The following is a 19,179-nucleotide window of genomic DNA, read 5'->3' on the forward strand; positions in this document are numbered from 1 at the left end:
AGACAGCACGTAAGAAGGCCCAACCACTGCTGACTGGAGACCGTAGAGGCCCAGGAGCCCCTCACATCCACACTGTCCCGCCACCTCCAGGTCTCAGGGCGCCGGCAGTTTGCATTAATACCCAGCTGTCTAAGGAGTCCGTCATAGTTCCATCACCCTTCTACCACCAGAGCGGCTTTATCTATTAATATATGACACTGAGATAGGCAAATTTAAGGGAGTTTTTCCTCCTACTCAGCTAAGGGCAGGGTTCCAGGTGAAAACATCCACAAGCTGTGTGGGTGTTTACTTGTCCTTTGCTGGGCTTGGAATGCCTGGGACTGAGGACGCCAGAGCCGAGCAGTTAGGTGGTGCCGTGCCCCAGGGGTGTGTGACTCCTAAAGAGCCCAGGGAACACTCCACTCACTACCCAGACAGCAGTCCAGCCTGGAAGGGTCATTTAATCCTGCGCACTTACAGGGACATCTGTCCCAGGGACTCCTAACCCAATAATCAGGTTCAATCATCTCAAGCGCCTGAGGACATGATGGGGGCGAGGGCTGAGGGTAAACTCAGTCCACACTCAGCGATGGTGAAAGAGGGCGTTTCGCAAAGCAGGTAGCTGAGGCGGCGGTGAAGCCGGGCGCTCCCTCCCTGGGAGCAGCCTCAGACAGGTGAGCAAACAGGCCCAGCTTCATGCTGAGGCGGGTCATCAAAGACTGACCCTCAAAACCTTTCAGGGGAAAAGTGGTTTGGAAGTAAGATCAAGAGAAAGTCTCTCAGAACATGTGGGCAAAGGTTATCCAAGGAGAACTCTAAGGCATGGCCCTAGCCTGACAGGACTGCTCACCCCCGTCCTCCCCCAGAGGTGGAGCTGACCCAGCAGGACGACAGGCAGATACCCCTCCCCAGCAGGGCAGCCTCCAGAAGAGGGAGCCACTGTGCCTACATCCAGGCGTCCCACCCCCGCCCCCTACTTCCTGGAAGTCCTAGAATTTACCTTCCTCTTGAGGACAGCAGCACCTTTCCAAGGTGGAGGCCCACGGCACCACCTCTGGACCAAGGCGTGTTTCTACCGCATTTCTTATTCCCCCAGAAGCCCTACTGCTAACTCCAACACTGGCCACCGCAGCCGGCTGGCTGGCAGGGCAGTAAGACCACTGCTGGGGGAGGGGTGGCCCCTCTCCCAGGCACGTCTACCTGGCCACAGGCTGGGGGATGGTCCCAGGGCTCACTGGCACCTGGACCCCTTTCTCCCACTCCTGTCTCCAGGGGTCCGCCAGCACGTAGTACTCGTCCGGGTTCAGCTGGTAGGAGTCATGGAGCTTCATGGCAGTGATCAGGTCTGTCCTAAACACCTGGACAGGGAGAGCAAAGGGTTATTGACACTGGGTATTTGCATTCTTCTTCAGAGCACTGGCAGCTGCAGGGTAACCACGGTACTGCCATGTAACCAGGTCACTGTTTCAACAGAGAACCAGTCTGACCTACTGAGGAAACCCCTGGGCCTGCCAACACCCTGGACCGCGCTCAGGATGGGAGTGGCAGCAGCTCAGTGCACTCACTCCCTCCCTGGCTCTGCGAGACGGCCACGTCTGCACCAGCAACCACGACACAGGAACCTCAGTGTCCTCCCTGGGAAACTGCTAAGAGACTCCCAAGTCAGCAAGCAGGCTGCTGAAGACGCGTGCCTAAAAACCCCTGGAGGGAGTCATTTCACTCAAGGGCAACTTCCTGGTAAATGTTTACAGCCTAGAACTCCACTAACCATGTAACAACACCAAGCCAAAACCCAGGGCCACCAGGGCTTCTGTTGCCACCTTCAGGTTGCCTCCACCCAGCCCCTGCCCCACTGGGCACCAGGGCTTGCGGCGAGGTGTCTGGAAGGCTGGGTTTTGGGTGGCCAATGCCAGGCAGAGCAAAGGCTGCAAAAATCTAGGAAAGAAGCCACGACAGACCAGTGGAGTCCAGGCAGAAATGAGCTTGCAAAGAATGTGCACTCCTTCACCTGGCGTAACTTCTGCCAGGTAAGCAGCATTTGTCGGGGAAGGAGAGGAGGAGGAGAGAAAAAGAAGAAAGCAAGCTACCAGCCTCTCCTCGCCCTCCCAAAACAGACCACAAGACTCCAAGGTACCCTCTGCCAAGAGAGCACCTCAATGCCTCATCGCAGGTCAAGGAGGGACCAACCACAAAGGGGACCCCCACACGCCTGCTGCTCCTGATGGAGACTTCCCACCAGGGCCTCGCCTCAGTCCGCTCGCGTCTCAGAGCTACAAGAGGAAGTGCTGACCCTGGCATTAGCACCACCCCAAGTTGTATTTGGCACGAAGTTAGCCTGCATCTGTAAGCTACACTCTCTGTTTACACAAGTCACAATGCTGAACTCTCTCTTCTTGGGACAGGGAGTTCTTTCTTGCGCTGCGAAGTACAGTTCACATTATATGCCTGCTAATAGGTCCATATTTGTTTTTCCTGGTGACTTTGCAGGCTGGTGACCACTTTAATAAACGTCACCATGATAAAGTCTGAGGCAGGGTCTGAATAAAAGGGCCGTGTCTCCAGCCTGCCATTTTGGATCTGGACTTTCCCCCTGTATGTCACTGAAGTCCCAGGAACTGGCAGGAACCTGGCTATGCACCTTCCACAAAAGCCCAAGTGAGACCAAGGGCCCATGCCCCAGGGGGCATGATCTGTCAGCCACGCCCCCCCCACCCCCCAGCTAAAGAGAGAAGGCCTTTCAAGTCTCAGCTCTACATCTTCAGGAAGCAAATCAGTTGAAAACATACTCCAACTAAGTCTGTTAAGTATCAATAGTAAATAAGGGAATCTGCCAAAGAAGAAAAAAAAATCAAACTGAAGCAACAAAAAGAGAAAAGGCAGTCAGTCCACTCTTTCTGCACTAGCGACTCGGGAGGGGGTGCTCAAGACTGAGGCACACACCCTCAAACGGACTTGAGCTCAGAGGTCCCCAGCAGTGTTCAACCTCAGCACTTCAAGTATGAAGTCATTTCAACTCAGAAACTTTAAAAAAAAAAAAAAAAACCAACAACAACCTGGAACAAAACACAGGTCAGGGCCAAGGCCAGCACCACCCAGACTGCCCAGCGCGCTGACACTGGGAGGAGTTCCAGCAGTGGGGACCGGTGCTCTCACACAGGGACCAGCTTCCTACAGTGTGTGCACGCTCAGTCATGTCTGACTCTTTGCACCCGATGGACTGTAGCCCACCAGGCTCCTGTCCATGGGATTTTTCAGTCAAAAATACTGAAGAATATAATTAATAACAGCTAACATGTACTGAGCACAATCTACCTCTGTGTATTAATCCACTTAATCCTCATAAGGATCCTGTAAGGTGAACACCTGTATTATCCCCATCTTACAAATTTGGAAACTGAGGAACAGAGGGATTACATAACTTACCCAAGAACGCATTGACATCAGTATCAACAGCCAGGTGTGTGTGTCAACGATATGCACTCACACACACATGTAGGACATGCACTGTCACGCCAGCACTCAGAAATTACCTCTGAAGGCTTTCGATCTTCAGGTCTGGAGCAGGAACTTCTCCCATGCTGGGATCGGGAATTCTGGGACCAGGTAGTCGACAGGCCTAAAGACACAAATGTCCCAAGAAAAGCAATCAATAAGAGGTACACAAACCACGGAGTGTTCGCAGCAAGGCGCCCTCAGTGCCACCCCAGGAGACAGCCAGTGCCCCGCCGAGCTCTCCCCTCTCCCCAAGAGCTCCTCCACTCCCACCACACGCTCGCTTCCCACAGCAAGCCAGCAAGACCACTCCGTAGCCAGCGGTCAAGGCCGCTGTGTCACAGCACACTCTCAGAGGGAAGAGGCACTCAAGCGCACCATGCAGCTGGTGCCTTCATCCATAAGCCTGCACTTCTTCAACGTTCAGAGTCTCACAGTGCTAACTATAAATCCAGAAGCTTTTAAGAAAAACTTTCAGGAACTTTTTAAACGCTAACATCATTGTGCTATATCCTAAACCCATAACCCAAAACATTAGGAAAAAATTTCTGACTCCACAAAAGAACTTAGCAATTCCTAGAACAGGAAAACTCTGACCTGCCACAGACTAGGGGCTGCAGCCAAATCACCTTTAAAATTGCCTGCTCCCCTCTCCCAGAAAACGCCTGCCGGCATCAGGGCATCAGCTCTTCTCTGAGCTCAGAGGACGGGATGCTCTTATCCCATCATGTGGCCCCTTCCCCTGCTAAATCATGGAAATGGGGAGCCCCACCAGGCTGCCTATGTCTCCTTAATGCCACAGTGTCGGAGTTCCCCTTGCGCCGAGTGTCCCTCCCCAGGGAGGGCTCGTCCACACCCACAGTCTCCCCTGGGAGACCGTCAGACCTGCATTCCCACGTTAGCGTCCCTCCCAAGCGCCAGGTCCATGCTCCCCTTCGGATCAGACATCAAGCGAGCCCCGGACGTCCCTAAGGTGGGTCAACTCAGCACTACAGTAACTGGGTTCAATATTTTATTCAACCCTGTTTTTCTTCTTCTTCTATTCAAGAGTCATTCTAAAGTCTCCTCACTCAGGACACATCCAATTAATGGCCAAGTGGAATGCAGCTGCCCAGGACCTCGGCACCTCAGCCCCTCTCCTCCACCCGTCACTGCCTCCTGTCTCTGGATGCTGAATCACTGCCTGAGATCCGAAACCACCCTAATTACCTGCAGTGTGTCTAACTTCCTAATAACTCTCCTCCATGTCGAACAGACTATAGCATTTCCCATAAATTAACACCACTCCCCCTCCCCCTGAAATAAAAGCTAAAATCTGAGGGGGACTGCCATTCTATCAACAAAATCACTTTTCACTCAAACAGGAAACTCTTATCTCTACAGATTCCAGAGACAAGGGACACAATCAAAGCACCCTTAAGACCTTGGGGATATAAAGAAATAGATTCTGCATCTAAGCCTATCATCAGATTTGCCATGACGGAGACTAAGGGGATTGCCAAGTGTCCCTCAACAAGCAAGACCACTACCACTGATGACCAGTCCTGAGGCTTGTCTACTGGGTCACTGACTGTGCTGTTAGGCCAGCAGAACAGATTTCCTACCGGTAACCATACTGAGTGGTTCAGTCTTAGACTCTTGAATGAACAAGAAAGTTTCACTCCCACACTAAAAGGAATATTCTGGGCATACTGGGGTAAGTCTGACTTGCAGGAAGTTCTAAATCTGGTCATTATTGGAAAAAGGAAGACAAACCAAATTAGGAACCCAGAGAGGAAGGTGGCTGGGCAGCTCACGGTCTCTAGGCTGTCTTGCCCCCTCCGGTCCCTGGGCCCAGCCTCCAGCAGCCCAGACAGTCTGCACAAGCAGACTCTGGACGGACTGCCCAGGACTGCATCTCTGCCTCTCCGGGGCGGGGGCAGAGATGCAGGGCGGAAAGGGGTGGACCCTCTACTGTGAATTGCTATCTCAAGTGTTAGGGACAGCCTCCAGGCTGGTTCTCAAGGTTCCATGCAGCTGGCACAGAACTCAATCCAAGGAATGGGGATCATTTTGAAACTTTTCCTAGGACTGCTTTCACATTCTTGAAAAATGTTGCCTGTTTTTAAAAACAGATATTGAAAACTGCTACAAATTTGGCATCTAATTATATTACCCAAGAGAAATGCTGGTCCACCCATAAATAGTCTGTTTCTCTTCCTTTTAATTTGCCTAATGCAAAAGGAGGAAGAGAAAAATATTAAACTCACCCTGCAGAAAGGGCAAGATTGGGGGGAAAGCTAAGCTTAAATTATCACCAACATAAGAAATGTTCTTGGTTTACTTATAAAGCCAAAAACCAGAAACCACCCAAATAGCAGCATATCCATACCGTGGGGGTACTATCCGGCATTAAAAAAGAATGAGCTGGTGATACCTACAACATAGATGAATGTGGGAATAATTATGTGAAATGAAAAATGCCAGATAAAAAGAGTACATATTATTTCATTTATATAATACTCTGGAAAATATAAACTAATCTATAGTGACAGAAAGTAGATCAGAGGTTAACTAGGGAAAGAGGGAAGGGAAGGATTCTCTTCAGTTTTATGATTTCATGGGTGTAAACATGTCAACATGTATCAAAGTGTACACTTTTAAGTGTGAGCAGAAAATAATTGATGATTTTCTGCCATCCATTTACAATAAAGGAGAAGAAAACGCTCTATTTCACTCTATGCAGGTGGTCTGTACAGAACCTAGACTTGGCTGAACAGTGAGAAGCAGTTGGTCCCTCCCTCCCTTGTCCAGCAGCAGATACTTGTTGGCAATTTCCTCCCTCTAATTCACTTTAAAACTATGTAATAACTATTTACAACATACAGCACACCTAAGTCAGTGCTGTGCACACAGCAGATTCATAATGTTTTTAAAAATGTCTTTAAGTGGACAAAAATACAGTGTCGCTGTTCAGGACTATCACTCAAGAACTGATGGTGGCAGCTACTAAGAACATACTGCTGTTTTACCTATTAGAAGATAGGCTTTTGAGCTCAAGGAAAATGAGGTCACGGAAAATAAAGCACTAATGCCTTTAAAGACAGCGTAGTGGGGCCACTGCTTCCTGACGAGAACACACCTCCATCTACAAAGTCCACGGGAGGCTCCAAGCAATGCCTGATATCCCTACACGAGTTCTCTCTCAGCCACGTTCACTCCGGTTCTTCCCAGACCATGATCCAAGCAGAAGAATTCACACTAACTAAAAGTTATGATATAGAACTTTTTAAGTATGTTGGGTTTAAAAAAAAAAAATCAGTATTTCTAACACGAAAGGACTAGGAGACAACGATTTACACTACAGTAAAATGCTGGCCACTCATTAGTCCTGAAAAGTCAAGTGCTAAGATTATGCTGGGTTAAATGCTATATTTTGGTTTTGTTTTCAGAGTGCTGACATTTATTGATAAGCTGAGAATATGGCAAGCAAATTTTTTTTGTTTTTTTTGTTGCTTTCAGGAGAAGAGTTAGGAACTCTAAAAATTCAGCAGTAACATTTAAAATTACTCACTGCCCATACACAAGATATTATTACCTAAAGTCCACTCTACTAACAAGTGACTTTTAAATTCTTGACATGTACTTTTAGTATCAACAATTAATCTTATTAAACACAGAGAAGAATTAGCGAAAAATAAAGCCTTGCTTTGTTTTCTTATCCCCACCTTCTCTTAAAACAGAAACGCAGGGGTGATGAAAGCGACAGAAGGCTCGCAGGTCGCAGCACCACGAGCAGGATCCTGTGCGTGCTCTGCACCACTCACCCTGCTCTCTGGGTCTAGTCTGCATTTACCTTCACACTGTCCTTTGAAATATAGTCATGCTGTCTTGCCCTAGATCTAAAATAAGGGAAAAACCTCAAGAGTAAATCTAATACATATTGCACACACCTCCAGCATTTGGTAGTTCGTGTTAAGCCTTCCAGGTGCTGCAACGCATGAAAGGTTCAGCAACGAGAGTGAATGGCAGGCAGCACAGGTGGGTGCTCACCCCACCAGAAATGCAAACTAGGCAAGAGCCTCACCCCTGACCAAATGGCGCATCTCCTAGACCCTAAACACCATGCTGGTGTTTTTAGAGTGCTGAACCAGCTTAACAAAATAAGATGCTTAGGACCAGCAAGTACGGAGCCCAGAGGGCCAGTCGGTGTCACAGTAGTGCAGAGTGGAGAGAGCAAGCCGAGGCCAGCCCTGTGCCAGTAAGGAGGTGCTATGGGATGTCCAGTCTGAGACAAGGGGACAGATCTAACACAGCTCCTACTTGCTTGCACTGTGTGATAGAAGACCCGCCTCCCACACCACTGCTCTTGCTACCAGGGCCTGCCCCCGCATCTCCCACAGCCCGACCCCCTTCCCTCCCAAAACGGCTTGTTAGCTCTGCGGTTTATCTTCCAAAGCACAAAGCTTGATGGGTGTGTGTTCAGAGCACTGGCCCAGGAATGTTTCAACATACCTGGGCCTCCAACCAACTGACACAAATGTTGTGTTTCATAGTCACCCAGCCCTTCTGTTAAGTCCAAGTCCATGTAGCAGATCAGGTGCTAGTTGCTCCCTGAACCTAAGATGATGCTCTGCCCATCAATGTCGACAAGCCACAAGCTGGGTGTGACAAGAGATAAAACCATCTCCACGTGCCTAGGAGACATGCGTACAGCCCACATTCTGTGGTACTTGAGCCAAAATTCCCACATTTCAAGAATTTCTACACAACTCCTCGGTGTCACACAATTCAACTGATGGTGGGAAAGGAGCAAATTAAAGGTCCTGTCACACAGGAATAGAAGCGGAAGCAGAGTTATTAACCTTTATGCAAAAGAGAAACCACTGAGAAACCCCTGAAGACTTGTCAGGAAGGAAACCAAGCACAGTCAAATAAACAAACAAAAAAAAAGGGAAAGCAAGTTATCAAAAAATGTAACTAACACAAAAGGTCCAAATGAGAAAGTACGTTTCATCTGCTAAAAATTTTGGTCTTTCTTCACTGTTGATCTGTGAGCTGGAGAGAGCCCAGGAAAACAAAAGTCCTCACATAACTTCCTGTTTGTCACTCATCAACCTGCATTGCTAAGTGCAAAATTAGTTGGTTGACTTTTACTCAGCTGTTTTCTGTGTCTTCGTCATCACAACAGAGGGAGCAGAACTTGCTTGGGTAACTGGAAAAGACAGAAGTGTTTCAGGGTCAGCACAGGGGTGTAAACCGGGAGACCAGGGAAGGTGTCCACAAGGTGCCCGGCCCCTCAAGCCCTCGCCTCACCCCGGACCTTCCCATAGGGAGGTCAACACGGCCCTGTAATTTGGGGCATGAGGCAAGAATGGTTCCTAGACCCAATTCCAATACGTGCTTGTGGAAGCTTCCGCATCCTAACAAGCAACTGCCAGGTGCCAGCAGCATGTCCAGGAATTCAACTCAATTCTGCCATGCAGACAGAACTAGATCCCACAGACTCAGTCCCAGCCTCCAAGCCCAGGTTGTCACCTGTGCTTCTGACTGGCAGAGGTTCCCAAGACCCTCAACTCATTTGTTAGAGCAGCTCACAGATCTCAAAGAAACATGTTCCATACTAGATAACCAATTTATTATAAAAAAGATACTGAAGGGGGTGAATCAATAGCCAATACAGAGATACACAGAACAAGGCCTGGGCACAGGGCACGGGGCATCCAAGCCCTCTCAGAGCACACCGTTCTTGCCCAGCCACCGCAGGGCCACCACCTGAAAGCTCACCGAACTCTGCTTCATTATGGAGGCATGATTGATTAAATCACTGGCCCACTCAATCTCCAGTTCCTCTCCTCCCCTCTGAGGCTGGGTGGAAACACTGAAAACGGCTGGTGGCCCCACTGTCACATTTGCTAAAACTCCTGAAGACGGAGGCCCAAGGACTCGGAAGAAATAAAGCGCTTGTTTCCCAAGGCTGCGCCCTGGCACAAGGCATTAAACTTCTGAGACTGGCTGAGCCACCCTGTCCCAGGAGCCCAGCCCGTGAACACCCCAACGTGGTTTCATCCAACTGCAAGGCTGGCAGCCCAGGGCCCCTGGAGAAAGGCTTCCACAGCTATGCCTGCAGCTGGAGGCGGGCTTGCACTGGCGCAGAAAGTGCCTGTGCATCCCCAACTGTAAATACCATGCTGCTAGTCCCCTGGACCAAGCCAGAAATCAAAGCAAAGGGCTCTGGCCCAGGAGGCCAGCCGGGCCCAGCTATGGCTATGTGGGGGCCCCAAGCTGATGTCTGCAGCTGTCTCTTCTCCACTTGGACATGCGAAGCACTGGGCTGGAAGCTGCTGCCAAACTTCTGTCAAAAATACAGGCTGGAAAGGCTGAGGAGTGGCCACGGCACTGACACAGCCCTTGTTATGAGCAAGGCTTCCAAGCACCAAACTAAGGGCAGGCTCAGCTCTGGGTACCTGAGTGCAGAGGCAGAAGGCACCCTGCTCACACCCACCATGTGCCTACATGAGAGGATGGTATCCAATGCACACAGGCAGGCTGGTGGCAGAGGCCCACACGGGACAGCAGCCGCCCTCAGAGAAGGTGGAAAGTGTGTTTATGGTGTACATGTGTGCATGCATCTATATGACCCGGCATTCTAAGGGTTCTAAATGAGAGCTGTTTGCCACAACCATCACCCACCCTAACGACCAAATCAGCAGGCCGAGACAGGCTGCACAGCCACAAAGTACCACCACATTCCACTGGATCAACCATGACGAGGCCAGCCTGCCTCCCTTCTATCAGCAGCTATCGTCTTCATCCTCTACCACCACCACTCAATTTCCATGTGGAGCCTAGGGCAGAAGAAAAACCAGCTTTGTGGTCTACCTACATTAGCCCTCCAGCACATTATAAGTATCTACCTTAGTCCTCCCTCCATCCTGCTTTCTTCAGGGAGACCAGCATAGGACAAAACCAGCCCATTACAAAGAAGGTGACTTGATGGATACACTTTTGGTGGGGGCTTTGGACACCTTTCTTCCTCCTAGAGCTCTGGGTGAAAAAACAGGTTTAGATGAAGCATCTGGTCTTCTATGGGCTGAACTATGTCCCCCGCAAACTTCTTATGTTGAAACATAACCCCCCAGTACCTCAGAATGTCACTGCATTATATTATTTGGACATAAAGCCTTTAAAATGGTGATTAAAATGATGGGCCCCAATCCAATGTCACTGGATCACAAGAAGGCATTTAAACACAGAGAGATATCAAGAATGCACAGGCTCAGAGAAAAGACCTGTGAAGACTCGGTAAGACGGTGGCAGTCAGTCTGCAAGCCAAGCAGAGAGCCCTCAGGAGAAAGCTAACCTGCCAACATCTTGACCTTGAACTTCCAGCCTCGAGAATCATGAGAAGTAAATGTCTGTTGTCTAAGCCACAAAGGCTGTGGGATTTGTTATGTCCGCCGGCAATGATAAATGGAAGGGCCTCTGGACAGCGGACAGGCCCGGACTGGGCCAGGGTCCAGAACTACACTGTCCACTATGGTAATCACTAGCCATGTGGCTTTTTAAATTTTAATTAAGATTAAATAAAAATTTTAAACTCAGTTCCTTACTTACACTAGAACATCTCCCTTCTATTGGGCAGCTCTACTCCAGAAAGCAGAAGGGTCTAAGTCTGAGAGAACATCACAGGAGAACTTTTTGTGACTGAGCCCTCCCAAGGTGGACAAGAGACCCAAGTCAGAGCAAGCACAGACCTACTCCTCAACCAAAAATGCAAGGGAAGAGGCCTCTCAGGGCCTTTCATCAAGCACTGGAAGTAATTCATGAACCCTTCTTCTGATTAGTTCTGAACCTAAAAAGCAATGTTTCCTTTTTGCAATTGCTGCAGGGCAACACTGTGTATTCAGCAAGCAGCAAGCACTTACTGAGTGCATACAACTCCAGAGGACACTTTGACAGGCACCCGAGGTGCAGGAAAGGGATCCCTAAGCTCGTTTTTGCCTCAAGGAGTAAAAAGCCTAAGTAAATATTAAAGAAAACAAGTAGTGAGGGCCGTGAACCAACAAGTACCAAGAAGTTTAGAAGGCATTCCCAACGGCTCCCACGGGGGTTGGGGGGGGCGGGGGGGTGGTGAGGGGGTGCAGCCCCTCCACACAGTCCCCTGAAACAGAAGGCCAGCCCCTCGCCGGAGCACTCACTCCTGTGCCTCTGCTTTCCTCACCCAGTCCACGCCCGCCTCGTGCCAAAGGTCAGCTCCCACTGTCTGTCCGGGAGGGTCCCAGCCCTTCCCCATCTGGTCACAGCTTTCCCATCACCACCAATTCTCCTCCGAGCTGCTCCATGCCTGCACCCAAAGCTCCAATCAAACTGTGTTTGAGGTCTTCTGTTTCTAATAGCTCTGCTGGCTGTCAGTGTGCTGCCCACAGCAAAGCCTTGCTTCCTAATTTGCTGTTTTAAATTCTGCCACTTTTAATCTGCAGGAAGTGAAGAAGAACTAAAGAGCCTCTTCATGAAAGACGAGAGTGAAAAAGTTGGCTTAAAGCTCAACATTCAGAAAACTAAGATCATGGCATCCAGTCCCATCACTTCATGGCAAATAGATGGGGAAACAGTGGCAGACTTTATTTTTCTGGGCTCCAAAATCACTGCAGATGGTGACTGCAGCCATGAAATTAAAAGACACTTACTCCTTGGAAGGAAAGTTATGACCAACCTAGACAGCATATTAAAAAGCAGAGACATTACTTTGCCAACAAAGGCCCGTCTAGTCAAGGCTATAGTTTTTCCAGTAGTCACGTATGGATGTGAGAGTTGGACCATAAAGAAAGCTGAGTGCCGAAGAATTGATGCTTTTGAACCATAGTGTTGGAGAAGACTCTTAAGAGTCCCTTGCACAGCAAGGAGATCAAACCAGTCAATCCTAAAGGAAATCAGTCCTGAATATTCATTGGAAGGACTGATGCTGAAGCTGAAACTCCAATACTTGATGCGAAGAACTGACTCACTGGAAAAGACCCCGATGCTGGGAAAGATTGAGGGCAGGAAGAAAAGGAGACGACAAAGGATGAGATGGTTGGATGGCATCACCAACTCGATGGACATGAGTTTGGATAAACTCCGGGAGTTGGCGACGGACAGGGAGGCCCGGCGTGCTACAGTCCATGGGGTCACAAAGTCAGACACGACTGAGTGACTGAACTGAACTTAACTGAACCTGCCAAAACTTGGAGCACAGAAAAACAACAGTTTGCATAAAACAATTTCATCCCTCAGGACTCCTCAATTTCTGTCTCCTCTATAGGTTTCCCTGGCCCCTCCCTCCTCTGAATGTGTGTCTACATATATTCATTTCCACAGTGCATAGGAAGGCATCTCCAACTGTCCTGATGAGATCCAGCTCTGGTGGAGAGTCATGTGTCAAAGACAGAGTTCCTTGTAAACAGGCCTAATACCTTTCCCATCACTCAGCAGAGTAAGCAATCTTTCAAGGTTTCCCAAATCTGATCTGTAATACAAAACGTAAGATAATGGGCCAGAGCTCAGGCACGCTGCTAGGTTCAAAATTTCCTTGTTATCTGAAAGACACTCTTCTCTGGGTCGTCTGTGAGCTTCCCAATACACAGACGCTGTGTGACATTTATTTTGACTGCCTAGAAGCCAACTAACTTCTGGTTCTCAGCTGCACTGTGAAAATATGAGGATGCCAGAGAGCTGAGTCGCAGACAGTAGTATTATTAAATACAGTCATGTTCAAATCCACTGAAGAGCGCTGACTCGTGACCTACTAAAAACCCGTGCTTGATATTTTCACATCACACCAGGCAGCCCATCTCCGTTTGTATCAGGCTGGACTAGTTAATAATTAACTGGCTTCGATTAAGTTCCCTTTTCATAAAGAGCAACTGTGAAGTGCTGTAAATGATGTTTAGGAAAAACAGACACACCAGTGACTCTGGAAACTGGATTATTCACCTTTGGACAACAAACAGGAAGCCTGAGGAATGCCACCTGCGTTCAACCTCACCCAGCAAGATAAAGACCGGCAGCATCCCACTCAGATGTGATACTCAGGCCTTGGCTCTTTTCTGACCTCCCTGACACATGAAGCGCCTCAGCTCTTTAAAGCATTACATTAAAAAATCCTGTTTTTACATGGACCCAAACCCTGGTAGGCTCCAAGAACAACAAAGCAGGACTTACTGCCATTGTCGTCAGAATCCTCACTGCTGCTGGGAAGGCGACCTCGTTTCATGATCTCCCCGGGAAACAGCAGGCAGCCTGCAAAGCAATGAGACAGCACTTAACCCAAGATGATAATACACAACCATCAAGTTGTGCTTCAGATGGCAGCCCAGGATTTACAGCACACAAGAAGGAAACAATCGGCTTTAAGTAGCATTTGAATTATAAACAGTAAAAAGACCAAAGAGACATAATTAGGTGCAATTATTAACAGAACAGGTTCAAAAAGGAGGGGGAGAGGTGGAGAAATTACACATCAGCAGGTCTCCCAAAGGTGCCAGGCTTCTCTCTCACTCCTGTGACATTATCACTACAACTACTCCGGGAGTCTCTTTAGCTGACTGGCAGCAAGCTCTGCAGAGAAAAACCCATGGCAATGAGCACAGTGCTTCCTCACTATATACAGATTCATATTTTACAGGTGTATTGGGAAGGATGGTTAGAGACAGGGTATGCCAGGATGTGTGAATATCTACACTGCACTGGGCAGCATTGCTTCTCCGGCAAATACTACTGAAAGAACCCTAAAAACAGAATACCTAGAATTCTAGGGACAGAACAAATGGGACACTGGGAATGCAAATACCTATCCTAGTCATCTCCAGCACCCCAGCAATTCATTCTTATCTAGACTCCTCCCCTTTACTCAGGAGGAAAACTCAAGCCTAAAAGGTTTAAGCAGTGACCTGCCCAAGGTCACATCGTGAGCAGGCAAAATCCAAGTTCACTACCTTTTCCCCAGCTCCTTACAGGCCTTCTCCAACCCAACTCAACCAAATGAAGAAAGCAGTCTGAGCACTCAGCCCACCCGGCCAGCTCCTGCCAGGCAGCTGGTGGTAACAGGCCTCCAGCACCACAAAACAGAGAAAGAGGGCGGTGGACTGGGACTGACGGCCACCACCCAACTCCTACAGATGACCGTGAGGTTACATTCAGACAGGGCAGCTTTCTAAACACAACCAAAAAGCTTTTCCAAACTGAAAATTACTCATCACCTTGACATCTTTAAGGCCCAAATACTACTGCCAGATCGGTAATTCCCAAAGAGAGAGGAGGGCTTTCCAAGTCAAAGTATGGTTGGTGAGCCATCCCCTCCCCGCTCAGCCTCTCGGAAAAGTATATCCCAAACTCTCCCTCCCTGGGAATCCCACCATCACAATGTGATGAGTTTCTAAGAGTGGGGCACACAGGAACCCTGTGGGGAAAGAATGTGGAGCATCACTACGCTACAACAGAACAAGGCAGAAACTGCTCTACGAGTCAGAAATAAAAACCCAAAAGTCCACTCCAAGTGGAACTGGAAAACTTAAGTCAAGAAAAGCTGAAAGCATGCCATACAATGCATCTGCTCCCACCTTCAAAACAGACCTATATGGTTCTTTCAAACATTCTATACTAAAATCTATACTATACTGAAATCTGTACTGAAAATTTCCTTTCTGAGACACTCACCAGTTAAAGTTTGTATGTTTTTACCAAATGCTTCTTCAAAAGATGATTAAAAGAATTTCCAAGAGGAAGCCAGGACATGAGTCCTGATCTGGGTCACAGGTAGCATCAACAGTCATAAAATCTACAGCCCCACCCACAGCCCTGGCTTTTCTGCAAAGCCCTCTTCACCCGTAACTCTAACACCCAGCAACCTAGGGCAGGCCCACCCCAGAGAAAGTTCCTCAGTCGGCAAACTCCTGTGGCCCACTGCCCACGTGATTATCCTCCCTGCCCTGTCACCCTCTGCCAAAACGCCAGGTGCTGACAGCTGAGCTGTCCTCTCACTTTCTAGAAGGCACCCCTGCCCCCGCACCAAACCATCAGGAGGCACCAGGCAAAAACAGAAAGGCAAAGACTCACTCATTCCCAATAACAGCTTCAGCTCCTAAATCCTACACTGCAAGAGAGCTTGAGAACAAGAAAAAGAGAAAAAGAAAGTGTTTCCTAAAGAGGAATTCCTTAAGAGTCACAGTGTGAAGCATCAGGGCAAGAAGAATACAGTTCCCCCATCATGAGCAGGTGTTAAGAACGGTGAGGAGGAGAAAGAGGCTGAGAAAGCCCATAAGCTCTCCCCGGCTAGAAATGAGGCAACAGATGTTGGCTGCATCTTCACTGATTTGGACAACTAGCTTTACCTAAACATTAGAGTTTGGAAAACTCAGAATCTTTTTTACACCAAAATGCTCTCCTCCTAGTGTTCACACACAGCTCTCAGAGAAAGCACATGCTTTCAACAGCCACTGTATGCAAAATGCAAGCACTGGCCAAAACGGATGATGCTCCTAACATGCAAAAATACGCAAGTAAAAGGAAACTAAGAATGGTATTTCCCTTCTAATGAACTCCATTCTCACCAGCTCTGGAAGAGCCTGAGTAAAGGAGGTGAAATACGCTGTGCGTGCTGCACTTCTCCAGGGAACCTGCACAGTGACGGGGCGCGGGCAAGCCAGCATCGCCTCCTCTGTGGCTCTGAGGTACTTAAACCTTGACATCAGGCTGATTTACCTCACCTGGGGTTACTTACTCCATCAAGAAATCAAAGTATGCACATGTTACTGTCTTTAAGACACACAATACAGTGGTTGTAAGCTGCAAACATCTGTCCAATGAAAACCAATAGAGCAAGCAGAAGGCCCTCAGCATCATTTAGGGCACTCGCTGATTATTATCTAGATGGCAGTAAGGTAAGTAATAATCAATTAAAAGGGCTACTTGCAACGCTCCAGAGAAAGCAGCAAGAAAACCTAATAGCATATAATGCATCCCACAAACATCTGAATGTCTAATGTATGAGGAGGTGCTGGAGCACAATGACTGCGTCTGATCTCAGGGAGCTCCCGGTCTAGCTGAGTAGACAGACTGGTCAGCAGGAATTCAACACGGTGAGTGCTCGACAGTGGTCAACACAAGGCTAGAGAAACACATGCTGATGGCGTTAAGATTCTGAGCTGAGTCCTGAAGAACAAAGAGGTAACAAAAAGCGGCAGCACATTTTGGGCAAAACACTGTATACTTATAAAACCTAGCATATTACTCTCTGCAGTGCCTTCATATTCAGAATCTTACTATTTGCTCACTTATTTACTAACATGTATCTCTTCTTGGGCTTCCCAGGCGGCTCACTGGTGAAGAACACACCTGCCAAAGCACGAGGCGTGGGTTCGATCCCTGGGCCGGGAAGGTCCCCTGGAGAAGGAACTGGGAACCCACTCCAGTGTTCTGGCCTGGGAAATCCCATGGACAGAGGCGTGTGGTGGGCTAAAGCCCATGGGGTCACAAAGAACCATGATTCAGCGACTAAGCAACATCAACAACAATCCTTTCTTACCTTTCTGTTCAATTGCAAAGGCTCATCATTCCATAATATGGGATCCCAAGTCCCCCTACTGCCCCACCAGGTCTTCAGCCACCTACACCTAGACTGCTTTAGGCACTAGCCTTCCTTTCTCCATGCCCACGGTTTTCTTTGTTGTTCTGTCACTAAGTTGAGTCCAACTCTTTGCAACCCCATAGACAAGAGCATGCCAGGCTTCCCTGTCCTTCACTATCTTCCAGAGTTTGCTCAAACTCATGTCCATTGAGCTGATGATACCATCCAACCATCTCATCCTGTCACCCTCTTCTCCTCCTAACCTCAATCTTTCCCAGCATCAGGGTCTTTTCTAATGAGTCGGCTCTTTGTATCAGGTTGCCAAAGTAGTGGAGCTTCAGCATCAGTCCTTCCAATGAATAATTCTTTTAGGATTGACTGGTTTGACCTCCTTGCAGTCCAGGGGATTCTCAAGTCTTCATCAGCACCACAGTTCGAAAGCATCAATTCTTCAATGCTCAGCCTTCTTTATGGAATTATTACAGCAAATTAATCCATCCTGTAAGGTGACCTCTCCAAGCCATTTCCTCTGCCAATCTCTCCATTTCACACTGCAAATGGCTCCAGCTAGAAACCCAGGGTTTCCCACCACCTGGCCCCTCCCTGCTCTACCCAAACATCTCTCCTACCAAGACCCTCTAACCAGCTTGCCTGGCCTCTATCATAAAACACCTCTTCTTTCCAGCCTCAGCCTCTGCGCCCAGTGCTCCTTGGCCCTTTCCTCCTCACCCATCCATCCCAATCCCATCTCTTCTCCAGGGCTCAGCTCAAAACCACCAAGTACCATCCACCACTCCAATTAAAGCCATTTACATGCAGTACCACTCATTTCACCTTTTTCATCTTTTAGAACTTTTTCACTCAGCCTTTTAATGTACTATTTTCTTTAACACGCAATCAACTCCTGCCTTGCATCATCACTCAAATATTTTATACAAGTGTGTCTCTAAAAGGTTAGAGTTAAATTCTAGAGAACAGAGATTCTCTTGGATTAAATGTGAAATAAAGACTTCACAGAAACGGGTCTTAAGCAAAACTTCAAAAAAAAAAAAAAGACTTCAAAGGGCAGCTACAACAGGCACCCCCGGAACTCTGGGTCCAGTCCTCAACAGGGCTCTTCTAACATCCTATCTGATTTCATCAAAACTGGCTTCAAAGTGATACAATTTACGGGAGCCTGGAGTGTCCATTTGCCATGAGAAGCATAACAGCTAAGTAGACAAAATACTAATTATTAGGCATTTGGGACTTTGCCCAAAAAGCAAAAAAAACTACCTAGGAAACCTGATTATAATATGAACACTGCCTAGAAAGGCCAAGTAAGAGGAAGTCATGGGCCAAAGACCCTGGCTGGATCAGTCAAGTGACAATCCTTTGGAAACGGGGAGGACAAGCCGAGACAACCAGGCGCGTGTGGTAGCTGCGCAGGGCGTCATCTCCTCAGGAAGCATAGGCGACATCCTGCATGCACATCACTCTCCTTCAGCCTCTCCTGCCACACGTGTTAAAAAGCAGTGGATTAGTTAACATGTTCACTCAATTAAAACTGTATCAAGTTAGATGCCAAAGATATGATGAACAAGGTAATGGCCCAAAGGGAGATACAGTAAGCAGATATCTAGATAACTAGCTGCAGTGTGGTAACTGTTATGAAGACCTGGGTTCAATCCCTGGGCCAGGAAGATTTCCCAGAGAAGGAAATGGCAACTAACGCTAGCATTCTTGCCTGGTATAGAGGACCCTGTTAGGCTACAGTCCACAGGGCTGCAAAGAGTCAGACATGATTGAGCAACTAACACTTTCACGGGATATGTACATGAGACAGCAAGCTGCCTCAAAACCTTCAAATTTATGTTTTCCTTGGACTGAAATTAGGGTGGAGAATCGGCAGGCACTAAGTTAAGAGCAGCCCTTAGCTGAAGGAACCCATCCCCAAGTGGTTCAGGAATTTGCAAGGGAACAAATTTAGTGACCTGGGTGTGGTTCCAGGGAGGCATGACTGGTATGCGACTCTAGCCAAGAAAGAATGAGAAATGACCCTGGAGGACAGAAAGAAGAACTTTTACAAAAGAATAAGATTAAGAATTTCAGAATGTTTATTCAGTGCTACACCTGGGAAAAAG

General features: G+C 48.1%; 1 protein-coding gene across 1 annotated transcript in view; it reads right to left on the reverse strand.

Moving 5' to 3' along the window:
- The window catches only part of JADE1 (jade family PHD finger 1), a 56,810-nt gene that overhangs the window by 23,992 nt on the left and 13,639 nt on the right, over positions 1–19,179 (reverse strand). Inside the window, exons 2-4 of the mRNA XM_068989470.1 lie at positions 13,654–13,731; positions 3,510–3,595; positions 1,180–1,337 (exon numbers count right to left, since the gene is read on the reverse strand). Coding sequence (XP_068845571.1) covers positions 1,180–1,337; positions 3,510–3,595; positions 13,654–13,705 — 296 coding nt within the window. The 5' untranslated portion in view covers positions 13,706–13,731. The remainder of the gene's footprint in view (positions 1–1,179; positions 1,338–3,509; positions 3,596–13,653; positions 13,732–19,179) is intronic.

The sequence above is a fragment of the Capricornis sumatraensis genome, chromosome 17, assembly GCF_032405125.1.
Source record: "Capricornis sumatraensis isolate serow.1 chromosome 17, serow.2, whole genome shotgun sequence".
In the NCBI taxonomy this organism is placed as follows: domain Eukaryota; kingdom Metazoa; phylum Chordata; class Mammalia; order Artiodactyla; family Bovidae; genus Capricornis; species Capricornis sumatraensis.